The sequence below is a fragment of the Gallinula chloropus genome, assembly GCF_964237585.1.
Source record: "Gallinula chloropus genome assembly, chromosome: 14".
NCBI classification, from domain to species: Eukaryota; Metazoa; Chordata; class Aves; order Gruiformes; family Rallidae; genus Gallinula; species Gallinula chloropus.
In genome coordinates this window covers 14,653,009-14,679,768 of record NC_140099.1, presented here as the reverse complement: position 1 = coordinate 14,679,768, position 26,760 = coordinate 14,653,009, and the positions used below count along the sequence as shown (strand labels likewise).

At 42.7% G+C, this 26,760-nt stretch overlaps 1 protein-coding gene across 2 annotated transcripts in view; it reads right to left on the bottom strand.

The window, feature by feature from the left end:
* Positions 1-26,760, bottom strand: part of LGR4 (leucine rich repeat containing G protein-coupled receptor 4) — a gene marked incomplete at its 5' end in the record, with an annotated part of 83,161 nt that overhangs the window by 3,160 nt on the left and 53,241 nt on the right. The window contains 14 exons of one of the 2 annotated variants that reach the window (XM_084270496.1): positions 1,650-1,724; positions 2,343-2,470; positions 4,220-4,345; positions 4,652-4,723; positions 5,662-5,733; positions 6,815-6,880; positions 9,647-9,718; positions 10,180-10,248; positions 10,933-11,004; positions 11,092-11,163; positions 11,737-11,805; positions 13,724-13,795; positions 14,801-15,016; positions 25,423-25,494. In XM_084270496.1, the coding sequence (XP_084126622.1) occupies positions 1,650-1,724; positions 2,343-2,470; positions 4,220-4,345; positions 4,652-4,723; positions 5,662-5,733; positions 6,815-6,880; positions 9,647-9,718; positions 10,180-10,248; positions 10,933-11,004; positions 11,092-11,163; positions 11,737-11,805; positions 13,724-13,795; positions 14,801-15,016; positions 25,423-25,494 (1,253 nt within the window). The remainder of the gene's footprint in view (positions 1-1,649; positions 1,725-2,342; positions 2,471-4,219; positions 4,346-4,651; positions 4,724-5,661; positions 5,734-6,814; positions 6,881-9,646; positions 9,719-10,179; positions 10,249-10,932; positions 11,005-11,091; positions 11,164-11,736; positions 11,806-13,723; positions 13,796-14,800; positions 15,017-25,422; positions 25,495-26,760) is intronic. The other variant, XM_084270497.1, reaches the window with a different exon arrangement.

Below are 26,760 nucleotides of genomic sequence, written 5' to 3'. Positions count from 1 at the left end.
GGGCCTGGCACAGGCTGCCCAGGGAGGGGGTTGAGTCACTGACCCTGGGTGTGTTTAACAGATGGGTAGATGAGGTGCTCAGGGTTATGGTTTAACTTAGTATGGGAACGGTTGGACTTGATGAACTTAAAGGTCTTTTCCAACCTTGTGATTCTGTGATCCTCAGAATGAAAAGTTATCCTCCTCTCTCACTAATATTCCCAGCCCACTGGGGGGGAAATTCTGCTCAGAAGGAGGAGATTTTGCAGCTTGCAGAGCTATAGTACTTGAGTGCCACCGTTCAACAATCCATTCCTGCCATTAGGCAAAGCGGAAAGCAATTCTATGAGATGAGCAATGATTCAGAACTTACAGGGTGGGTGGAGTGTCCTACTTATGACCAGACAAGAGCATGGCATAGAAAACAAGTCATTAGTATGGGAGGGACTGGTGAAAAACAAAGCAAATCATGAACTTGTAAAACAAGCTCTTCTGTTTCTTTTAGAGCTACAGCATCTCTGGCATGGGCAAAGAGAACGAGCTAAAGTCTTTAAAGGTGTAATCCATATAACACACTGCCTTAATTCTCATTCTGTGAACAAGAGATCAAAAGCAAATAAACAGCATTGGTCAAATTAATTCTCAGATCACCTACAGTTGCATTAATAATAGATTTGACTTTCTGACCACCATTTTTTTTGGGTCTGTGATCAAGAAATCCTTGTGGAATTCTGTATATGAAGCTAGAGCTAGCCCAAAAGATGAAGAGCAAACGGATTTTCAAAACAGATGTAAAATACCAGTTTAGAAGAGAATGGAACAAGACCTGGAAAATCCATCCTCATCCAGAAGTTCCCCCATTGATGTGTTCTTGTTTGTGCAAACAGGAGGGAGTAAAGGATGTACAGAAGGAATCCTCCAGAGAGCCCATGGCAAAGGCAAGGAGGCACCACAGCAAGTGCTTTAGGAGCCGAGTGGAACCGAGTGTGGAAATTTGCAGCTTGAGGAAGATGAGCAGAACGGCAGCAATGAAGCTGCCTGGGATGCAAATACTCCTTTGCAAGATCAAAGACTTTCAACACTCCTGGACTGTCAAGCCTGAATCGTGGTAGTTCTGGCACACCAATAGGACTACTCATTGCACAAGTATCTGTAGCAGTTTAAGATGCTTGTAACAGCCCGGTGCTGTCAATAAATGCTGCTACAGCAGGGCTGGGGAACCAATCATGTGAGTGTTCCTCATCCTCTCTCCTGCAAAGACATCCGGCTGAGTTAAAACACCAGTGACAGCAGTTAAGAGTTAAGCTTCCAAAGCACAGGCTGACTTCATACTGAAACAGATGAGCATCCATACAGTCTGCTCCACAGGCATCTCTCCAGCAAGAATCAGGGGACAGTGCATTAAACAAGTATTAGTGTCTTGAACATTCTGCTTATGGAAGCACATATCAGGTCTTCTCCTAGCATGGTCCTCCAGTATAGCGCTGTGTGTCTACAGCTGAGGCAGAGCTCTGTGGTTGCTCATCCAGAACAACACCCACACCAAATGAAGTCTCACCCAAGCGCTGCAGAGGAACCATGAGGAATGAAACGTGCACTTCTGCAGACAGCTATTTGCATAACGATGCGCCTGAATTCACGCTGTGGCTAAAGCACATTGAAAGGTTTACCTGTCGCTGGTGTACAGTGAACAATGGTCTGTCCCAGCTCCTCACTTTCCTCATTTCTTGCAACATCTGCATCAGCTGGAGCCAAGAGAAAATGGAAAACAGGTTAGTCTATGGAAGAAAAAAAGTGAAATGCAGTGAAACTGCCTCGGATGGAAGCAGTCCTTTGAAAGATCAAAGGCCCAACTCTTCCCCAACATTCAAGCCTTTAACAAGTGGAGCTCTTCTGCTTTGCCACATAAGGTCAAATGCTCTGTGCGAAAATTCCTGTAGCAGTTTGAGTTACTACTGCCTGTCCCAGCTACTCACAATGCTTTGTAACAAAGCAGAAACATCCTTCTTCACCAGGGCCTTGCTAGGTGACAGTGGAAGGACTAGCCCTTTCTGAACAAGAAGGGTCAAAATACTGAGAACCATAAAACATTTTTACTCTGGCAGAAAATGACAGAAACAATTCTGGCAGTTTAGAATTTTAAACACAAAAAAAGTCTTTTTTTCCCCTTAAACAGGAATATCTTCCACATTCAGAAAGAACATGGCACTGCCTATCTCTAAGGAGCCACTATGCATGTTCAGAGACAACTTTTGTATCTCTATAAAAGCTTACACTTCCCAAACTTCCCTTGCAAAGATAAAAAGCCTGCTAATTGGTTTAGTCTGACCCAAAAGAATACTGCCAGTTTAGTATGACAAAACACAGACCTTTTTCACGATCCATCAATACTCCTTGATCTTGGTGAATGGAATCTTCAGCGTTAGAGTTTAAGTAAGAATCACAACCCCAAAATGCGCAGCACTGGTAAGCATACGGCACGGAGAGTGACCTGAAACACAGGCAGAACAACAGCGTGTTGCCCACTGTAACCCAAGTTGAGATTATCATCTATTAAAAAATACCTAAGTGGCACACTTCAGTACTAAAACTAAAACTTCTTTTTTCACAGTGACCACATAAAAGCTATTTCAAATAGGACCAGTTGTAACCACTTTGGATGAGCTTTTGCACTGAGATAAAGAACAGGTGATGTACCCAAGTCTTGCCTGCTGCAGGGCGTACAAAGAAAACTCTTGTGATGTTTAGTTCTTTACTACTCATTCTACTCCCATACACAAACCAAATTGTGATAGGTGTTTCTGGCACTGCTGTATAGATAAAACTGAAAACTCTTTAAGTGAGTTAATTAAAGATTAACTTGTGAAGAAAGTTAATTCCCCGATAACCACAATGTTTAAAACAACACCTTTCCTTAGAATCCTAGAATGGGCTGGATTGGAAGGGACCCCAAGGATCATAGAGCTCCAACCCCCCTGCCACAGGCAGGGCCACCAACCTCCAGGCCTGGAGCTACACAAGGTTGTCCAGGGCCCCATCCAACCTGGCCTTGAACACCTCCAGGGATGGGGAATCCACCACCTCTCTGGGCAGCCTGTTCCAGCTCCTCACCACTCTCTCTGTAAAAAACTTCCTCCTAATATCTAATTTAAACCTTCCTTCCTTTAGCTTTAATCCATTCCCCCCTTGTCCTGCCATTGTCTGCCCTTTTAAAAAGCTGATTCCCCTCCTGTTTCTCTGCTCCCTTCAGGTACTGGAAGGCTGCAATGAGGTCCCCCCACAGCCTTCTCTTCACTAGGCTCCTTCTCCCTTTTCATTTTGTGGCCTCTAAGTAAGGGAGGGAGGTGTTTGTGCTATGTTTGTGTGCACCTTTGACAGAATTCATGCATACTGTGAATGCTAGAGGAGAACAGTTGCATACAGAGTTCCAAGTCGTCCACATAAGCAACGAGATAACAGCAGGCAAGCTAATCTTTCTGACTTGAGGCAGCAATATCAACCATCTGCAGTATTGTTCCTGAATTTTGTTCTTGTAAATATTCAGGAGGAACATCAATCTAAAGGATCCTGCAATGCATTAGTTCTCAAATGCAGATCAAAGCCTAAAAATTCATCTGCCATTTGCACAGGACTGCTGAGGCCTGACGTGGATTCCTTTGCTGGCCTTAGACAAATTAACAGTATCTGCACCTCCATTTTTTCCATCAGACAGCATGGGAAACAATTCCTAACTGCTTCCTCAGGACTGAAATACTCATGTGCAGGAAGGTCTTTGAAAATGCAAAGCAGTTAACTGCTATCCGATCCTCTTCCCGCTGAAATCAACACCAGGTTTCCACTGGAATGATTGCTGTTACTCTCATCATTTGCCTGCAAGAGTAACCAGATGTATGGAGCACGGGAATGATGGGATCAGAACCTGCACGTCTGCTCCCACCTTCCGTGCTCAGTGCAGTGACAGACGGAACCCACCCAAGCACCGCGCCGAAGCCAGGTGACAGCCTGTCTGCAGAGCAGCCCAGGCAAGATATCAAAGGCTCCAAGAAAACTGTCTGCAAAGGGCTTCCACACCAGAACAGTCAGATGCCCTCCTTGCACATGTGCCAACACCAAGGCCCTTCAGGACTCAGCAAAAGGCCCCGTTAATTGCCATGAGTATTACCTAGGCTGGCTTCATTTACTGCCATGTTACTTGTTACTGTCCAAGCAAAGCTCTCTGCAGCTTTATCTACCAACCTACCGGAGCTTTGCGAAGTTCTTTGCTGCCAAAGCTTCCTTCAGCTCGGAATTGCCTGCAAGTTTAAGCTGGTTCAGTCCACTCAGCCCTTCAGTTGGAACTGAAGTGAGCTCATTGAAACTCAGGTCTCTGAAATACGAATATTAAGAGAGTGTTACAACAAAATGAGATTGAAGATCCTATAGCACACACTTCATTGGAGCAGGAAGGCTTTTCGAAGTCTCACACCAAGGCTGTGGCCTGGCAAATGCCCATCAATGCAGCAGAGACTTTTCAAGAAGTCTGTTCTGCATACATCCAGCTAGCGAGAGGTTTTGTGATCCACAGAGATGGAACCACTGAATGGGCATATACCAGTTTTAAGCTAGAAACATTTGCTATCTCAGTGTTTTCATGATAGGGAGAGGAGGTCACTGCACAGAATAGCCTACTTACAGGTTAAGAAGAGCTCCAACAGTGGTGAAAGCTTCCTTGTGGATCCGATGGATCCGATTTCTGCTGAGGTCACTGCAACGAAGATTAATCAGATTGTTTTAGTAGTTTCATTAAAATATTGTAGTAGCCACTGTACTAAAAAAAAAGCTAAGGTGACAAATATACGGTGCCTTTGACAGAAAAACCCAACACCACTGTCATTTCCACTCTCTCCAGTCAGGCAGGTGCAGTAGAAGTGAAACCCCTTGGTAAGGCAGCTATTCCCTGCTTCACCTCACCTCCAAAGCAGAGTATACCTCCCATTCCTGCCCCCTTTCCCCTTCCTTCTGCTAGCAGCTTTGCCTGTGCTCCCAAGGCAGAGGCCAGTTCTGGCAGCACACATTCCCAGGCTGGAGGTGGCAGGACCATCCCTTTGGTGACCACTGCATCAGCGACAGGGCATGTTGGCAGGATGGGGGAAGATGACAAAAGAAAAGCAGAAGGATATCTGCTTTGTTGGATTTCAAAAGCCAGATCTAGCTCCTGCTGGACCACTGTGCTTTATTTAATGACATTTCTTTTAAAACACCTGTTGATAATTCATCTTTTTGCTGGTTTTCCTGATAATTTCAGTGTTCCTATGTAATCCTCATACAGCTACAGATGCAAGAGAGGCAATAACTTTGTTGACTGGTCTGTTCCTCTTGATGAAAACTGGTAGGATCTCTCCAAGAAATACTATGTAATGAAATAACATAATAATAATATAATGCAAAATAGTGGACTACTGGGAAAAAATAAAATCTCCTTTCTAGTCTATCTTAACAATCTATAAAAGCAAAATGGAGAATATAAAGAATGGGACTGAAACCGGCTACTGCTAGTACCTCCTGCATAGGGTTTGCTTCACCTTGGGATCTAGCATACCATAGTGGCCTTTTGCCATCGGTCAGATTTGTAACTCCAAACCCTTACATCAGAATCAAAAGCCTCATCTTGTTTTACTCAGTGTACGAGCTATGAACACTTACAGGATACGAAGAGAGGACAGTCCTTGAAAGGTATCCTCGGTGATTTCATGGATTTGATTATGCTGTAATGAACTGCAAGTGAAGAAATAGAAACAGAATTTTATTGCCAAACTGGGCTGACTTCAAACCAAAGGACAGCCTGGTACCTGCTAATACACACACTGAGCCTTACCAACGGCAAGCTTTTTGCCCTTTCCCCCTGCTGAAGTATCTGCTCTGTGCTTCACGTTAGCCATGCTAATATATCCATGAAGCTCTTTCGTGATGCCTCTGCCTAACCCCAAGTCACTCATCTTTTCATTTTGAAGAGACTGTTCTGTATTGACTGAATTCTTTCCAAGCTAAAAGTAACACTTCGTGAACATCAAAGAGTCACGGTGAGATTTAAAACAGATCGACTTCATTCTGAAGGAATCTTCAGGCCACATTCTTCCCCTGGGTGCACTTCCATTTCTCCAAATATGGATTTATGAAAGGGAAGTGCTGAGAGGAGCTAATGGACAAATTACACTTCCAGTTCCTGGCTCTCTTTACAATGAACCACGCGTACAATGAGCCTGAAGATGTCAAAACAGTAAGAACAAAGGCTAGTGTGAAGCCTATTAGCCCTACTCTGGTGAAGGGGAAAGACACTTGAGAGCTGTAGAGGTAAGAGGCAAAGTAGGAACATATGCAAGCAGAAAAACCGGGATTGTGTAGGGTCTGGAAATTAAACTTAAGCTTTAAAGCAATGAAGTAAGGAAAAGCAAAGATAGGTTTTGAAAGTTTCGTACCAGGGACTAAAAGAAAAGATATTTTACACTAGCATAAGCTGATGGTTGGAGGGAACCAAAAAAAAATGGAAGAGATAAAAGGCAGAAGGGCAAACACACAAATGCTTGTTCCAGTTGTGCATATAGCAGTAATACTGCGAAATGCAGGCTTAAGGCGTACTTCATCCTTTTTTGTGCCATAGGAACAATTAAACCTTAGCTAATTGAGGAAAACACAACTGGTTGAATTCTCTGTCCAGTACTCCTCACATGATGAGGTGATCATAGTATTTCTCTGTCCTGTAACTGTAGAAACTTACGATCAAACATTAAGCAGAAGTTTCTAGAGACTTGGACTTAGCATGCTAAGGAGCTACTGAACAGCATGTATTTCTACTTACATTTCTTCCAAGGACTGGCAGCCCTTAAAACTCGGGAGGTCCTTTATATTGTTGTAAGACAAGTCCCTTCAAAACAGAAAAATGTGAGACAGGTGTTTAGTTCAACCGTTTTCTACTTGAAACATCAATTGTAACCTTAAGCGAGTCAGCAGAAAACATCTTCCTGTTTATAACAGAGATTTCCTGGAGAGAGTCCAGAGGAGGCTACAAAGGTGATTAAAGGACTGGAGCATCTGCCCTGTGAGGAAAGGCTGAGTGAGCTGGGACTGTTCAGCATTGAGAAAAGCAGACTGAGAAGGGATCTGATCAATGGTTATAAATATCTCAAGTGTGGCACACAAGGGGAAATGGCCAGCCCCTTTTCAGTGTCTGTGGGGACAGGACAAGGGGCAATGGCTGCAAGTTGCAGCACAGGAAGTTCCACACCAACATGGGGAAGAACTTTTCCCCAGTGAGGGTGAGGGAGCCCTGGGACAGGCTGCCCAGGGGGGTGTGGAGTGTCCTTCTCTGGAGAGATTCCAGACCCATCTGGACACCTATCTGTGCAATATGAGCTGGGGAGCTGCTTTGGCAGGGGGGTTGGACCCAAAGAGCTCTCGAGGTCCCTTTCAACCCCTGTGATTCTGTAACATTCTGTGAAAAAACTCAGGGCAGTTTACAGAAAATCTTGAATGGAATCTCAAGTGGGATCTCTCCACAGTCTTCCCGGCTAGTCCCGCTTTGGTTACATGCATTATATACACCCAAAAGTGTAGAGAGACATGACCACTATGTTAAGCTTGCAACAGTAAGCAAATAGCAAAAATAAGGCTGTCTATATAACTCTATAAAAGTTAGGTTCATTACCTTTTAATCACTTTTATCCCTGCAATCCTTTTAAAAACTACATTTCTCTCTCCCCCTTTTTGTCTCTGAATTCAGTGATTTTTATTATTTTTTTTAAACTTTCCTGAAATAGTCAACAGCAAACAAGCATGGAAAGGCACTGCTCTCTACCTGGCAAACATTTACAACTTGAAGTAGTGTTCTGTAATGGAAAGGTAATGGAGAAACAGGACATGCCTTTGTACTGGCTGCAACAGCTCATGAGATCCTGATCAACCGATGTTTTTGATTCAGCTCTGCACCTGTATACATACCACCCCCCCACCCCAAAACCATACTGTACAAATTCCCTGAATTCTGAGGGTTGGAATCTGAAAAGGTTTATCAATAATCTGCTATTTAAAGAATAAACTGGATAGATGCTGTGCAATGCAGGAATCTGGCGCAATTTTTGATGTAGTGTGCTGGTGCCTCACTAAGCAGAGCTAGCCAAGATGAGAATTTTCTGTGGAACTATGCAGCAGCAAAAAGGAGACTAAAAACTTGCAAACAAACTTCAAATTTCCAGTCAAAAGATAAATTGTCATTGGAAAATAAATCCAACCTCATATTTCTTGACAGTTTTTCTTCAGTAAAAACTAACACATTTTTCTCCTCCATTTTTCAACACTTGTTTTTGTTCCAAACTTTCGTGCTTTGTAAACATGGCTTTGCTTCCCACCCCAAGTGGTTTCAGTTTCCAGTTTGTTTTATTGCATTCATTTTAACACACCCTTACTGCTTTTTCTGTCTTGCTTTTCTGCATTAGCATCCTCTTCCTAATCCTCATCTCCATTTCCCTCAGTTCCTAATGCTCTCCAGTGTTCCCAAACACAAGTAGTCAAAGCACTATAACTAAACCATTCCTTAACCTGGTGTCAGTTTTACATATCTGGGTGCTGGTTGAGAAGGGAGGGCTGCAGAGATGGCTGCTGTGAGAAGCAGCTGGAAGCTCTCTGCAGGCCCTGGAGAGTAAACATTGGCTGATTCAAGGCCAGAGTTGCTGCTGACCAGGGCCGAGCCAATCGGCGATGGTCACAGCGCCTCTGGGAATCACATACAGGAGAAAAAACCTGCAGGCAGCGGCATTTTGCCACCAGAGAGGGGAGTGAGAAGATGTAACGAGCTGTGCGGACACCAAGGCCGGGCCTGAAGGAGAGTGGGGGGGAAGAATGAGGCACTCTGGGTGTGGGGGAGAGAGACTCCCCTGCAGCTCCTGGAGAAGACCATGGAGAAGCAGGTGTCCCCTCACAGCCCATGGATAAGGAGGGGGAAGAGAGACATCTATAGCCTGTGAAGTGATTGATCCATGCCTCGGCAGGTTTGCCAGGGGGCTTGTGACTCTGGGGGGTACCAGGCCAGAGCAGTCTGGGCCCGAAGGTCAGCGCCCCATGGAAGGGAGCCGGGCTGAGGCAAGAGGTGAGGAGATGATGTCCCAATAGAGAGAACTCACGCTGGAGAAGTTCGTAGAGGACTGTCGCCTGTGGGTGGGACCCCACAGCGCTGCAGGGGAAGGGAGTGTGTGTGGAATGACCCCCCAGCTAAGGAGGAACACAACCCAGGAGGAACGGACTGAAAACCCCCATTCCCTGCCCCTCCCTGCACCGCAATGGTTTCACTGGGTGTGTAGTGAAGCAACGTAGATGCTTCCTGTTGTGTTAAGAATGAATGGTGGCAGCCTGAATTTGAAGATGCAATGCCTGTTCAGCAGCACCACCTCACATACCTCTTATAGCATGAAAGAGATACAGTGCATAAAGGGGACCCTGTTCCAGGAATAACAGGCATTACATCAACTCTGCCATGAATCTCGATTTGAAGAATCAAGAAAGGAGAATCAGGTTCCCAACTGTGATAGAACTCCTAGGATGGGCAAGTCTAAGAAATTGTTTTGCTTTAAATTGGATTTAAACTTCTTTTAAAACATTTTGATGCAGATGAGAATAGGAGCATAACATGTATACTTACAAAGTTCGCAGCACCTTTTGCTCTTGGCATAAATTAACAGGAATACTGTTTATCTTGGTCCCTGTTAGAGTTCTGTGGGGAAAAAAACCCACGTGTAAGTGTTTGCATTGTTGATGGTAGATGGCATAATCCTTATATGTAAGAGCAGAAGGGGGATGGTGTCTCGGCTATCAGGGTGCTAGATTCACCCACCCACCAAAATTTCTTTTTGTTTTGGGTTTTTTGGTGGGTTTTTTCTGGAAAGAGGCCAACTTCTTTGTTTTTCAGTTTGGGCAGGGGTGGGGGAGATAGGAGAGTGTGGCGCTGTTAGTATCAATGGCCCTTTGACAGGCTGTAGTCAGCTTACCCTGTTAAAAACAAAATTAAAAGGCACCCAGGTATCATGGTAAGGAACACTGTACAATTACGTTTCTTGCCAGGAGGAGAACACACATCCAGTTGCCCTCCACACATCCATTAATCATAAATATCAATCACTTCACAAGCAGCAAAACAGGGAAATATTGAAAATGACTTCTGTAGAAGATACTTACAAACTCTCCAGATGAACAGTTCCTGTCAGATTAGGAAACCACTGAACCATGCTGGCACCTCGAATAACCCTAAAAAAACCCCACCAAAAAATAGATGTAAACTATATGCAAAGAATTGTGACATTCAGTCTTGCTAAGAGGTGGGTATTTTCACTAAGACATTCTAACATCCTTTGGATTTTGTTTAAATTTTATACATGAAGATAACAGTCTTTTCACTGCTTCTTATCCTAGTAATTTGTGTAATAAATTACTCCTCCATTAGCAAACAAGTGGAATTCATCAAGCTGGAAAGTCGTATCAATACATGTATGAGAAGGGCATAAACTCATAGGTAGTTTGTAGTTCAGTGTTTGAAGTTTGACTCTACTTTACTTTTGTGTCACCCCCAGAACTGATAACTTTGGAGAGCAGGCATGTACTAACCTGCAAAACATTCTCACAACGTGCAACCCTGTTCAAAAACCACCTAGGACATAATGCAGTTTGTTTAAGTAAGAACCTGAGCATTTGGCCTGAGGTTATGTGTCTTATGTAAGGTAATGAAGACCTTAAAAAAAATTTTATATATATATATAATAGGGCACATTTACTAGAGCTTCTTAGGAAACTGGATGTTCACAATAGTAACAATGTTCATTAAAGCTTATTGCAAAGGAATTACAAGGTAAGAGATGGTCAGAAGATACAGTTCATTTTGAGTTCTTAGCATTTCATATCCATTTATTGTAATGTAGCTGAGAAGATACTTACAGGGAATGCAGATCTGACAGATTCTGAAATGCTGAGTTCCCCACAAAAGACAAAGGATTATCATACAAATGTCTAGGAAATGAAAAACAGGTTTAAATCACTGTTCTTACAGTCACCATCTGCTAGAAGACTAAGAATAGATGCATGAAAACTACTTACATCGTTCTTAGAAGGGGGTTTCCTGCAAAGGCACCATCAGGAATTATGGAGATGTAGTTACTGTGAAATCCCCTACAGATATTAGCAAAGAAGAAAAACAGCATTTACAAACAAACTGCCAGTAGATTCAACCAATAGTAATTTTCCTCACACCTACTCATTTACCAATCCTGACAAAAGTGGGACTGTAGTAAAACAGAAGTCAAACTACGAATAACTCTGAAGGCACGAGTTCTGCCTAGCACGCAGCAGCTAACCTGAACATATTTCATTAGAAAGGAATTCTTATGTGGAAACACGACCCTATGCTTGCTTCCTCCTTCCTCCCCTCTTAAGGAGGGGACAAAGTAAATGAGTGATTGGTGAATCTGCTACTTGAGGCCAAAACCAGCTCATGATTAAGATCTCTGCTCATCGTTCTCTTGAGTAGATTGCTTGTTTATATAACTCCAAAATGATTTTCAGTAGGTTCCCTCTCTAACTGATGATTATATTTTCCTTTAATTATAGCACGGCACAGCATAGCTTGGTCTGATCTAGGTTGCTGCATAATGAGACAACCATCCGTAAATCGGGGAATCTCTTCTCTCCCTTTATGGAAAGGGGAAAGAAAACTGGTAAAAGGGGAGCATAAGTAATACTCACAACTCCTTTAGACTTGGGAGTGCTTTTATGGCTTCAGGGAACTCTACCATGTTGTTATAATTTAAATCCCTAGAAGAACAAAGCAGGAAGATTATACAATTCTTAGCAGTGATCATGAACTGTTAAAATAATTTTTTTTAAACACAATTCAATGAAAGTTAAAAAACTATCAGAACATCTTTAACTAGACCATAGAATAACTGATTTTTAACGTAGATTTAGTCTTCTGATGTTGTACATGCTTTATAACCAGCTAATAGCTTAGGTAACATATTTAATAATATGAATAAACCTATAGGCAAGTCAAATGAGGTTTTCCTTAGGGAAAGCAAAACTCAGTGTTTTTCAACAACTCACAGAAATGAACTAAGATTTCAAAGAAAAAAGTAGATACAAATGAGTACTCTTTATTAGCTTACTTGGAAAACTTTTTGGGGGGGGTTATAAAATGAATAGCAAATAATCCATTAGGTAATAGCAGACTTTGTAGCAAAACCAACTCTAACTATTGAACTGCAGCCGAGGAAAAACTCATCCCACTGAAGCATCCATGACGGTGACAGGGATCTGTTGGGATCTGTTAACCTGCCGCTGTTCTAGCAGTACTGTCATAGAATCACAGACTGGTCTGGGTTGGAGGGGACCCCAAGGATCACAGAGTTCCAACCCCCCTGCCACAGGCAGGGCCACCAACCTCCAGGCCTGGATCTACACAAGGTTGCCCAGGGCCCCATCCAACCTGGTCTTGAACACCTCCAGAGACAGGACATCCTCACCACTCTCTCTGTCTCTTGTCCTGCCATTGTCTACCCTTTTAAAAAGTCAGGACCTACAGGCTTTTTTCTGCCAAAGGGGCTCCTTACAACCAGCAAAAACATTCTGAGTCTTACAGCAGCTCCGTGTATTTTCACACAGTGTCCAACTGAGGTTCTAAGAAAATGACAAGACAGCTGGAGTACACAGCATTCCTGGGCTCCTTCAAACCCTAGGTGTTAACAGGTCATCACTGGCTTTAACATGCCCTTGATCTCCCTTCATTTGTTGTATTTATTTAGCATTCTCCTAAGCATACCAAAACACACTGCTGATGGAGAATACGATTTATGAGACATTCACTGAGCGAGTTGAAGGGAACTGGGCAGTGTAGCCTGGGAGGATGAAAGCCATTCCTGCCAAGGAGGCACTCTGGAGATGGAGTAGTATGGTGGACCTGGGATCTGGTCACTGCGGACACTCAATTCTGGGAACTGTCAGCAGGAATGACAGACACATGGTGAAGGGAATGGGATGCTTCCCACCCCCATCCCTGTCCCAAGGAACACAAGGCTGTCTGGTTTAGATAAACCATCATCTCAATTTTTGCCAGTATTTGAAGTGAACTTGGGTGAACCTCCATAAGAGAGGCTGGGAACTGTGAGCTGGGCTGTTTTCTACCAGCCTGCACATGATCAGTTCAGGAGCTGCAAGGATGCATGAGCAACAGGCTCCCTGGCAGGCAGCAGTGGCCACCTAGTCATGGAGGAACAGTGAAGAAACACCCTGCTGGGGCCCTCCTGTCGTCACACAACAGTTTTGGCAGTGTATTTTAAATATGCTTAATCCTACAGTAAATCTGAGAAACAAATATTTGTCCCTTATCACTCACAAGGCTGCTCAAACACTCCTGATATATCCACCTGACTCAATGGAGTGCTATGCAATGATACACCAGGGCTAGGAACATTAGAGCCACAACATCCAGTGTGACATTTCACCCAGGCTAATATTTACCTGCTTCTCAACATAGTTAATTAGTTCTGGTGGAGCACTGCACTGATACTAGCCTTCAGTTCCGAAACCTGAGCTGGACCTGAGCACTGGTAGTGTGTGCTGTGCAGTGCACACATGCTTTGTTTGCAAAATCTTCACCATACCAGTAAGGTAACCTTGATTAGGCTGGGAAGGGGCCAAACACTGAACAGAAAATTACCTTAAGAAGCATACTTACAAGGTTTCAAGGTTGTCTAATCCATCAAAACAATGTTTTCCTATAGTTTTTATTTTATTGTTATGAAGATGTCTGAAAAACCAAACCAAAACAAGTAGGAAAACCAGTGAATGGTTACGTATCAGTTAACAAATTGGCAGATACTTCTATGAAATCAAGACAGTTAAATGATTTAGAAAAAACACTGTGTGGGGTGGATTATGCAGATGACTGTCTGTCACTTCCAGGCAAAAATATTACATTCTCACACGGGCACAGAGAAGATTGCCCACAGTCAAGGTAACCTATTTTAACCCCCATAAAACATGATAAAAATAGGATTTAAACATGTAAATCAAACTACTTTTTCCCATGCACCCTTGAGATATTTAAGAGCACACCGAAACAGTTCTGTGGCAGACAACATTATCTTCATTTAGCATCTCTAAAAGCTTTCTTCTGACAACTGTTGGTTTGAAATATTCATTACTAAAGCAAGATGTCAAGATGATATACATCAATCTTACCACCCACAGCCCATCTGAATTTTTGTTTAGGAGAAGGGCTTTAGCAAGCCTTCTGCAGGTCACCTAGTACACATGGTATCACAGAATCACAAGGTTGGAAAAGACCTTTAAGATCATTGAGCCGAACTGTTCCTGTCCTGTGCTAAACCATATCCCTAAGTACCTCATTTACCCGTCTGCTAAACACATCCAGGGTCGGTGACTCAACCCTCTCCCTCCCTGGGCAGCCTGTTCCAGGCCCTGACAACTCTTTCAGGGAAGAACTTTCTCCTAACATCTAATCTGACCCTGCCCTGGGGCAGTTTCATGCCATTTCCCCTTGTCCCATCTCCTGTCCCCTGGCTGAAGAGACCATCTCCCACCCCTCTGCACCCTCCTGTCAGGTCAGTGTAGGTGGTGATAAGGTCTCCCCTCAGCCTCCTCTTCATCTCCTGTTGGCATCATAGGCTGATACTAGACAACTGAGCTACCACACAGCACAATACTTCTTTCAGCGCCATCCCAGATTAATCAAAACTGGAACTGAGGAGAGAATCAAAGCCACCCAGGACATACAGTTCCCGATACTCACAGAACAACAAGGCTGGAGAGGTTTGTAAACGCATAGTCAGGAATGTGTGTGATTTTGTTCAGGGCCAGTGTTAAGGCCTGCAGGGAGGGGAGGTTGCTGAGCGGGTAGATGGGAACTTCAGTCAAGCTGTTGTCATCCAACCAAAGGTGACGCAACTGCACCAGACCCTCGAAACTGTCTTCTGGTATGGCAGTTATATGGTTAGCATCTAAACGCCTACAATGGAAACAGAAGGAATTCACATGGTTCAATTACACAGTACAGATAAGTAAAACGATCAGTTAAAGGCCTACTACTCCTGAATTTTTTTAAAGCTTAAATATGCTTTACTGAATTACTTTATTATTGGAAAGTTTGGAGGTTTACAGGAGGACACATCAACACCTTTAAAGGCAAATGAAGAGCCCAGAGAAGACAGCTTCAGAAAAAACCACTCTCAGACATTTTTAATAAACCATTTTAACAATTTCATGTGCTTATAGTGAATTGGTAACTATATTGACACCTCTCGCCCATACCCCAGCCCCCCAGGTGCTAATACTGGAATAACTCTCTAAAACAGTAGCTTGAGGTAGGGTGTAAGATTGCAGAACTCATTTGAACTGAATATCCCTATAGCTACATTGTCAATAGCACTGCCTGCTGCTATATGCTTCATTTTGCAGCACTGCTCTACACTTCAAGCAGCTGCTTTACAGAAGGGGATTATTAAAAGCAATCACTGGCAACCAGGGCAGGCAAAAGGCCTGTTTCAACTTTGTTTTGTCACCAGATGCTCTGAGGACAAAAGTGGAAAAAACAACCAAACTAAAATCTCAAGTTTGGATTTACACAGGCAGAAGCCCCAGGAACAGGCAGCAGCAAAGGATGTAGCAAAACATTAATAAAGTGCTGTTCTTCTTAAGGTGATGAGGAGTATGGTCAGCAGCAATAGCCCATGAGATACAAAAAAGGGACGGTAACAAATCCAAGCCGATGTAGGGCTGAGAGCAATAGGCAATGTTTGACTGTCCTCTGATCCAGAGGTTGTCTTCTTTAGGTCAACACCACAGCTGAACTGCACTGACTGCTGCAAACATGAAGAAAAAACACCTTGCATAACTGCTCTGAACTGACTGGTGTACCAGCTGTGGTATGTGTGCTGCTGTCTGGGCAGACAAAATGGGTACAGGCTCTGCCATCAGCCTTATGATACAAATCGGTGCAGCTCTTGGGTTGTATTAAGCATTCAGTATGTTTCTAAAGCCATGATCAGACATGCTCTTGAAAGTCTAGCTGGGTTAGTTTATGGAGTCATTGCCTCCAGCTGTTCATCCCATCCCTTTGTGTGCTGGCACAGTGGACCAAGTGACTGTGCTACATCTGTCCCAGGGCACAGTCACAACAGCTTCAACAGTAGTGAAAGAGCTTCTGGACACTGAAAGGACATGCCAAATTCAAATGGAGAACACAAAGTTGATCAAGAATTAATGCACTTGATCTATTTCTGTGTAAGAACTTTGTGTTGTTCTGATGCACATGACTGAAATAGTGCAAATTATTAGGAAGTCACAGCTGAATTTCCATGTAATTAAAAATAAATCAAGAAATACATCAAATTAAGCAGCAAACACACTAATACAGATGGGAACTTACAAAACTGTCTTAAGTCAAAGGCTCTTTCCTGAGTGAGGTGCCATTAGCTCTAAACTATACATCAAAGAGCTAATTCCTATGGTTCATACACTGGCATTCCCTTATCGTTTGCCCCATGGTCTGACAGGTGTGTGTGCTGTTTTGTTTGAATGCTTTTAGGCTGCACTGAGACTGGAACATTTCAGAGAAATTAAATCTCTGATGATAATAATAATAAAAAAAAAAAGGGGGGGGGAAGCCTGCGGCTCTGCTTCAGAAAAAACAAACATAACAAGAAATTACCTGTCTTTCTTCTCTCTCCTAAATTCACACACCTCCCTGAAGATCAAAAGAATTATCTTCCAGTGGAATAAACATATCCGAGTCTTCTCTTCAACTGATTTCTCTCCCTCCTTCTTTTTAAGAGAAGCAGCATACCTTCAGAGGCAGGCCTCAGTCCCTGTAACTACTTGTCTACACCTGTCTGCACTTCCCCTGCGCTCCTCACTTGAGTCCATTCACTCAAGCAGACTTTGGAAAATCAACCACACAACGAAGCCCCCGGCCCGGCTCCTCCTGTCCCACAGTCAATGCAGAAGATGACCAGAGGAAGGATGGACACACAGAACAAGAGAGAAGGGGAGAACAAAGAACATCATGGAGCAGTCAACGGACCCTTCATCCCTAACTTGCTTCACCAAGAGCTCCATCCCCTGGCACAAATGGATTGAGTACATAAATAACTCTGCATCCTAAACTGATGGCTCTCTGCAGCCACCCAGTCTGCCACGTTAATCTTCTGCTCACAGCAGTAAAACCGAGGGGTGTGGAAAAAGACCACTGCCCACCTCTGGCATTGAGCAGGGAGGTTGGCAGGTGAAAGAGGGCTGGCATCTGGCATCCTCTTAATAAACACGTCTGAATAGAGCTGAAAGTAATTAGTGATGCCAAATCATACAGCCAAAGTCAAGGAGAAAGATGGGGTATGATGTTGCAGTTATTTTTGTTTCCCACTCTCCATCTGCATAGCAACTTCCCAATCTCTACATCTGTAGATTGCTGTGTCAGCCCAAGGTTTTCCCAGGGCCCAACAGATAGATCAATAAAGCAACCGAAAACAAATGGTTTGCCTGGAGTTTGGGTTGAGTTGCATTTAAGAGTTTTGAAAGGGAAACCTGTGATTTACAAATGTTATAGCAACAAGCACAGCAGCAAAAGAACCACACTGGATATCACTGCGATCACACACAATATAACTGGGTATAATCTGTTATTAGTTGCCCTATCACAAGACTTATTTTTAGCTAACTTGGTTGTTTGTCTCTCATCCACGTATTTTGTGTTCCTTCATATCTCTGTGTAAGCCTGATGTACCACAGTTATTTTCTCCCAAATAGTTCAAACTTCTTTACATTGTGTTCACTGCACAAGATTCCAGTTTAATCCTTCTGATCAATGTGAAGTGCTCGTAACTGGGCACTTTGTGAAACAAGGGAAAAGCAAACCTGAAGTATTTGACAGCTTCCACAAAACACCACACCTTTTCTTTAAGATGGGATAAAAGAGTCTTCACTAGCTCCAGCAGACAGCAAAGTACAGGTAATATTCCTCTCTTGGACTGAACTTTTACAAAGACCGTGCTTTTCCATTGCAGCATTAAAGATAAGAATATGGTTTTTAAATTAGTGCTTGCAGCATGTACTTAAATTCCTTCACCTTTCAGAAGCTACTCCAAGTCCAGCTTCCCTATAGGCAGTGAGAGAGACCTTTTGCATTTTAGCATATAAATTCAGAGTTCACTTACAGACCTGTCATCTTCATTTTATTACCTGTCAGGTTCCCTACTCACACAAACTCCAACTCCACAAGAAGAAAGAGCAGGAAGATGATAGAAACCTATATCCAGCCGCTCTTATATCAGTATTTGAGATGTTGTTAAAACACATAAAGAACTCAGCAACTTAAAGGCCTTGAAACAATTAACTCCACCTTTGAGGAAACTGTAAAACAAATACAAACTCCTACCTCAATTCAAATGAATCAAAGTTCCAAAGTTTAACACACATATATGCATGGGAATGTCTGAAATATTTTAATAGCAATATAAACACACACAACTCCAGTATATTTCAAATTTCCATAAAGCTTTCCACTACAAATCTCAGGCCAGGCCTGCAAGGAGCATGCTCATGTCCAGACAGCAGATACCTAGAAGGCAGCACAGCATGGCAGCCTACTTTTTTAATATATTATAGTGGGGAGGAGAGTCAGGGGGGGAAATATGATTTTATTCATTGCTGGTGCAGAGTTTAAGGAAAATAACCCACCAAATCTCCTCAGTGTTTCCTTGGGATCTTCAGGAGCCAGCCAAGCCCCCTGACAGGTGCTAGGCTGCAACCAGGGGAAGGCAAGGCAGAGCATCCTGCTGCTGCACAGGCAGGATCACGCTGTTGCCAGACTGTGAAACCTGCAGCTTTGTGTGATCCCAGCTGGGCTGGAGGGATCAGGAATGCAAGATAAGCAAAAAACCTCAGTAGGGGGAGAAAAACACCCCTCTCTTCCTATAATCTCACGAGGCATGTCAGGATCAACTCTTGGTCTCCTGGGACAAATACCCAGCAGCATCTCTGTGGCCATCCCTGCAGAGGTCCCCAAGGAGTCAGCCACGCTCTTCACTGCAAAGCTCATCCAGGTGTTGTGGCTCTGGGATACATCTCTCAAACCTCATCTTAATAAGAACACTCATTAGAAAGATATTGCCAGACACTTTCTTAACACTATTTGCCTGGTAAGAGGAGACCACGGCAGATCTGTTTGCAGCTACTATTCCAGCCTGTGACCACACTCAACCTTCCAGGCTGCAGCAACTGGGAAATTTTAACAGCCTTGTACTAACAGCAGGAGTTTAACGCTGATGTTAATAAAAGGAAAATCACTCCCAACTCTTGTGTTAAACCACTTCTGCTGAATGGTAATCATTAAAGAACTATGGTCTTTAAAGTGCTCCTTCAAAAACCACAAAGAAATCGCTCAAATAACACTAGAGTAGATCTTTAGGTTCTGAAGTCGAGTACTGATAAGCCTGGTACCTAGGAAATTCTGCTCCAATGCAAGGCAATAACCCCCCGTGTTAACAGAGGTACTTTAAAATCCTCAGCACATTTTCTCACTGTATCAAGCAGCAGCAATCTGTACCTCATGTGTCCAGAACATCAATATAAGGACTTGCTTTATTCAAAGACAAATTTACAGCAGCTCTCGGAAGCTAATGATGCATGCCAAAGCTATTTCAACCACCAGTACTCATGTGCCAGCACATCTATTTCTTCCATTTAAATGTTTAAGATGGTATCAGTCAGAACCCTACCAAGTTTGCTGCCAATTACCCAGAGAGGATTCAGCTGATCTTTACCCACATGCTGTGTAACATCCATCCCAATTAAGATTCCCAGTTTTTATTTAAACATCAGCAGTTCCTTAAGCAAGCCCAGGTAGTTAAAAAAAAAAGTCCCAAAGATTCACAAACCTTATCTCACTTTTAAGAAAACCAGAACAGCTTCTGAAGATGAACATAGCATAGAAAACTGAGATTCTTGTCATTCAGCAAGTAAGAAAAGTTCACAAAACAGTATATTTCAACTGCTGCATATTTAAAGATTTTTCAACACAAACATGTTCAAGACAGCTCTTACACATTCTTCAGTCTAGGAAAAAAATAAGAAGCAAGGGAGAAAAGCCTATTTAAGTTTGTATTGTTTCTGCAGGTTAAAAAGAAACTGTGTGTGAACTCTTTCCTTTCCCGTTCTGGCGATGATAGCTTAACCCTATTATTTACCATGGACTCCTTGAGGGCTGGTCCCTCAAGAAGCTCTAGAGGCAACCCATTCAAACCTGGTTAGTTGAAAAACCACTTGCTACTGGTAAAGGTGCATACTACATGTAAAACCATATAATGCTTCTTAACTTCACCTAATTATTGCTGTTAATTAACATCTTCCACAGCCTCCCAAACAAAATTGTCCTTACAGATGCCCCAGCATTGAAAACTCTTATAATCCACAATCACGAAAGCTATCAACAGAAGCCATAAACCACTCTTTTAGAAAGAACTAGCACAATTAGGACTGTGTATTTTCTGACTCAAGACAGTGTTTGCACTGTCCTCTCAAATTCAGGGATCTTCCCTTCCGACACCTTTCAATATGTTTAGTTTACTTTGCTGAAACTGCTCCAACATGAACTAGGGCTTGAAGCTGTGCTGTTCCATTACAGCTCCAGCAAAACATTTCTACATTTCCTTTGGGTTTGGGTTTTTTAATAGAAACAGATGCAACTTGGTCTGTATAAGGAATCCTTCCTAAAATAAGGAAAAGTTTGAAATGCATGGCTGTAGCAAGTATTTTAAATGTGCCCTGACTGAAACACGCATCCATCCTCTGCCTCAACCCTTTTCCCATACACCTTTGTCCTACAAGGCAAGATCCTGCTCCCCTTTCAATCCTGTACCAGAAACCCCAGTCCTGCCTTGGCCAAACCAATTCCCTCTCCCAGAAAGTATCATCACATCCCTGCTCTGCCCATTCACGCCTCCTGCCTCATCCTGCCTCAAGCCTGCTCCAGCATTCTGAGATAGTAAGGCAGACTGCAAAACTGGTTATGATCCTGCCGCAGAGGCTGTGAGCAGACCCAGCTATGGAGCCAGAAAATTACTGCTGACCACGTGTGTGAAGACACTTACCCTGCAGCTGAGGTGAACACCCACACAAAGGGAAAGGCAGGAGCTATCACAGTCAGGTACCACATTGGCATGGTCCCAGTACCCACGAGTTTGGGAATCTGGCATAAAAGTGTAGCTGCAGCGCTTTGAACTATCACTGCAGAGTGCTCCAATACTCCCTGCATGTGGGCACATGTGCAGGGACAACACCTTGGTGATTCCTGAACGACAGTTATCATAAATCACCTCTGACACGTTAGCAGCTATTGACAAGCTTTCAGAAAATGATTCATGGATTTGATGGCAAATGCCCATTTAAAATTAGCAGCGTTTTGGTTTTTGAGTTTGAATGGAAGAGATTTCCTTTCCAAAGAACCTGAAAGTCCCTGTCCAAGTAACATATATGTATCTGTCACACACTGAGGATTGTGCTAGAATATGCTGCGCTACGTCTTGAAAGTCATATGTAGGGCTTCTGGGGTGAAGTAGACCAAACCTAGAAGTTGCTGCAATTAGAAGAGCTGTTTTACAAATGCCCACATTCTGGGTCTAAGCTCAGAAGCAGCAGTGTTACCAAAAAATAAAAATTAGAAGCAAGTCATCGCACTCAAATATGTTCTGATGCTAAAGCACTTGAAATAACCCTCCAAAACAGCCTCCTGGCCCTTTCAGGCTCTGCACACACTGCCAGAGCAGCACACTGCTTCACTGCCTGCGGCTCTCCATATGACCCCCGGCTTGCCAATAAACGGTATCATTTCAATGGTATGAGTGATTCCATTCCAAATCTAAAGTACAAAGTGTGCCATTTCACTACCTCCTGATAACTAACATACACTGTTGATGCTTTACAGTAACTGAAACCCATCAAGAGCATTGTTCACATTCACAAAGCTCCTTATTTGTCAAGTTTCTCTGCTACCAAAAGCCACTGGCACAAACTGGGCAACCAGTGCCTTCTGTCTCACAGCCCCACGGCAGTCCCACAGTCCCACAGCATCTTACCACGTGAGAATACATCCTGCCAGGTAAGCTTTGGGGGGGTACTAGACAGCAAGTTTCCACTCATTAAAAATCTTTCATTTCGCTAAATTTCCCCTTCATAAAAAAAGGACTCTGTTCTAACTCTCCTCTGGAGGCCAGTGCTGGGAAAGTATCCAATGTAAACAAAAAATAAAGAGCTGTCTTTACTATTCTGAACGAGGCTGGCTACTCTCCAGATGTAATATAAACATTAGACATCATGAAGCTCCTGTAACCATCATCTTTATTTTCACCCAGGTAGGTTTACTGGCCTTGTTAATACATACAGTGTGGCAACCGTCTTCCCACGCAACCAGAAACTGCAGCACAGCTAAGAGACACTGGATAGTTCTGCAGCATTGCAAACCAAAGCATTATCAATATCCTATAAAGTTTTAGGAGGGAGTAATTTGTGTCTTCACCAAGAAAAACAAAAAAAAAAAATCTCCCTGAGCTTACTTCAGAGCAAACCAGGAAACTGCCAAAAGTGTCAGTTAAGTGAATAGGTTGCAGGGTTTGGATGGAGGTTGTATGTTAAAAAGGTAGAAGGAGGTTTTCTAACATATGTTCTGCAGGGAGTTATTTGTTTTAGAAGAAGGTCACAGGAGCTCAGGAGCTTTAAATCCATTCCTCACACAAATTCCCTCAGAAAGAAAAAAAAAAACTAGATCACTTTGTCTTTTTTCTTTTTTTCCCCTTTTCAAAAAGGTGCAATAAAGCAGCGTGCTGACACACGTTTCCATGCCCACACACAGGATCCACAGGACCAGTCCCACATTCCTTCACCAGAAGGTGGTCCCTACATCAGCAGGGAAAAAGCATAATCACATGTTCATTTTCTGAGTGATGCAATAAACTGAAAGTTCATTAAAACGACAGAAATGCATTCTGATGAAGGAACCAAACTGCACAGGGAAAGTGCTTTGCATTTCTCACTACACTTTTCTCAAAAGTCAATTTATTCTCAAATTGCTGCCAGTTCTAACTATAGTGACAGAATCACAGAGTCACTGGGTTGGAAAAGACCTTTAAGATCATCGAGTCCAACCATCCCTGTCCTGTGCTAAACCAGATCCCTGAGTACCTCATCTACCCGTCTGTTAAACACACCCAGGGATGGCGACCTTGCAATGCAGACAGATATCCTTCCTGGGAACAAACTGGGGGACAATCCAAAGCCTGATCCACATCAATGGAAGAAAAGGGGGGAAAAACTCCAACCAAACCGCCCCAGTCCCCGCAAACCAAATCTTTCTGAGCTTCTGATACTGCTGACTTCCAGGCTGACTTTACCCCCTGTACTTCTAGCAGCTATTCTGAAATGCCAGGTTTGTTTTCCTCAGAAAAAGAAGTAACAAGTAGGTTGCTACTTATTAACCCAATTTCCTCTTTTTTCAGTTTCCTAATACTGATGAATTAACTATGAACAAGAAGCTCCCAAAAAGGGAAACCTCACCACACTTTCAACTGTTATTATTGTATTTTAATTACAATGATGTTATGTCAAGTGATTATACAGGTTACATTATATGATATTACATAATCAGTCCAGGACTTTTTTCAACAACTAAAATGTCTCCTTCTTTTAAATGGTTCTACCATAATCTGCTTTCCAATCGTATTAAAAATACATGAATTTTTAAAAAGACAAAAAAAAAAAGAAAGAAAGAGACAAGATGCTGGCTGAAGTTATACATCTATTAGTTTCCTTCCCTTTTGCCCATACAATTATCACCAAACCAGGAACTGAAGATATAATATTTTAAACTTTTAACTACAGAACTTGACTCTAAATAAGCAGAGAGAAAAAAAGCACGTTCGTTGAAAATTAAATGGATGATTTCAACAACAGTATTTGAAGTAGTTTCTTTTCTTGGCATCACAGCTATGCTGGAAGCCAGGAAGGAGTTTCAGTTTCTTGGGTTTTGGGGGGGGGTTGTTTTGGGGTTTCTTGGGAGTTTTAAAAATAATTGCTGAAGGGTTAATGACATCATATAATTCAAAGGATTTTTATTACAATCCATAGAGCATTTCCACAAAGCAGACTGTGGCCCTCGGACCAACACACACTGTAACAGAAAAGGAGGGAAACACGGACATCAAATTTGCAAAACAGCTGCAAATGGAAACCTGCATCTTCCCTCCTCCTGGATCCAAAAGCCTGGAAAAGCCCATGCCAATGTGTGGCACCAAAACTCGCCGCTCTCTCCTGCTCCCACGCTCGCCGTGGCACATGTGAGCTCCTTGCCGGAAAGCAGCCCAGCACAGTGGGCCTGCAGCCGCGCTGGGAGGTGGCAGTCCCCAGTCCCCAGCGGGACAGGCTGCGGCCAACCTTATTCTGCCCTGTGCTGCTTACTGGGCTTTCTTCAGATGGAAGCAGTGGGAATACCTGAGAAACTATGAGAAGACAGCAGCCAAGATCCAAGTTGAGGGAACGCAGACCCATCTCTGCAGGAGTTGGGCAATAGTTTGCAAAGCTGTTTTGCAAAACTAATTTTTTTTCCCTTGCAAAATTATTCTGATGCAACACTGAAAGCAGCAGGATCTCAGGCCAGAAACCAGAATTTTGGCACAGAAAGAACAGATAATCTGCCCTCTTTCTGTAGGTAAGCAGAACGGAGGAAAAATTTGAAGCCCTTCCCCCTTCCGCCTCCTCACAGCAGTGATAAGCATCTACCACCTAGAGAGCTGTAACTAACTATTAAGGTCTGATTAAGATGCTTTATAAAACATAATAAGGCATGAGATAGTATAAGCACATATGAAATATCTTATGAGCAACTAGCAATAATGGCTGAGGCGTTCATAACTGTCTGTGTGATTTCAACACCTCCCAGTAAAACCAATACTATGCGTGTCTCAAGCAATACTCCTTCCCAGAAAGCCCTTTTCCTCCTCCGGATACAAAAGACTTGGGCATGATTCATTTTTGCACAACATTTTAAAATTGCTTAAACACCTTAGGACATGCAAGAAGGATGATAAATGTTTCACTCCACCACCACTCCATTTATCCAGTGTACCTGTGTTTGGATTTGGAAAGAGTTTGGATTTGGGTCACCCCATCAAAGATGACAAATAAAATTCCTTATGAAGTTTACTGAGGAAACTTTGCTTCGGTTGAAACTGCAAGTATGAGAAAGTCCAGGAACATTATTACACCTACGTGATGATACTTCAGCACTCTCCAGACTGAAGCAAATGTGTACAGAGTGACTGAAAGTGGAACTTGCAGGACAATACAAGAACAAAAGCAAAGCAAACTTACAAGGACTGCAAACCGCTTAATCCTCTGATGGCCTCATTCGGTACAGTCTTCAGCTGATTGTTCTGGAGGGTTCTGTAAAAATCCACTGTGTTAGTAAAGTAGAATTTGACAATAATCTTTATCAATAGTAGAGGTGACAGAAGAGCCTGTGGTCTTGTTATGGTTTCATAAGATTTTTTACTGTACATAAAAGCATGTGGAATTATCAAGACCAAAGAAAACGCCTATTTTGGTTTTATTTACAAGGCATTAATTAACTGCATTACTTTGCAGGGAAAAAAACCTCTGCCATAGTATGCTGACCCTGGGAACTCACAGAAGAGGCTGACCACCACCAATATAAATTTGCTGCAATTAATGATATTGTATTATTTTCTTGTGAAATCATCCTATCCATGCTCTGTAATACACAAACCATTTCTTACTGGAGCTGCATCGATACACCATGCGTTAGCAATCTAAGGTACAACGTGTACTCACAACAAAGCCCCTCTGGGCATACCAGTAAAAACATACACAATGGAACAACAGCCAAGCTGAATGAAGTTATACTGGGTGGGTTTTTTTACCACCAACTTCTCTTCTGGGAAAACATACATATTGTGTGATGAGTTCTACTACTGAGATCTCATGCATTTTAAAATCTTCTCAGATGTTGGTGCATACTGAGATAAAAGATAAGTGGACAAGTTAATTGTTAATTAATATCCAAGTCTCAAATTTTTCAAGAACCACTAGAATTTCAGGCACATCCAGCATAGAGTATCCTGATTGATATACCTCAAGTGGCTTGACACTCTGCATTAAATTTACAAAACACCCTATTAAGTAGTATTTGCAGATGGGCAGTTTCCTTATCTGTACCCTACTTGTGCTGCCTGTTCATGATTCTTTCTTTACAACCTCAGGGTCCTTTCCTACTATATATTTTTTTTTCAGTATCTGTTTAATTAACTATCTACTACCCTAATATGAATTGTAAACACTTACATCAGCATAAGTGTTACAATTTCTGGACACAGTTTTTTAAACCCCCAAAACAACAGAAAGCTCTTTTTATCCTTAGCTATGGAAAAAAAGCTGAAATTAATAACCTTATCTCAGAAAGGAAAACAGGATACATGATTCCAATTATTTTTTATTAAAACTTTTTTTGCAAGTTGTTTTCACCTAACGAAGCACTGAACTATAGAAATCATTTCTACCCCCAGTAGAAGGACAAAGACTGAGTCCTAGTACTACCTGATGATGTCGGGGCACCTGTTGGAGTGAACTGGGAGGGTGGAGAGTAGCAACAGAATGTTTACAATTTCTTTTTAGGATTTTTCCTGCTTGGGA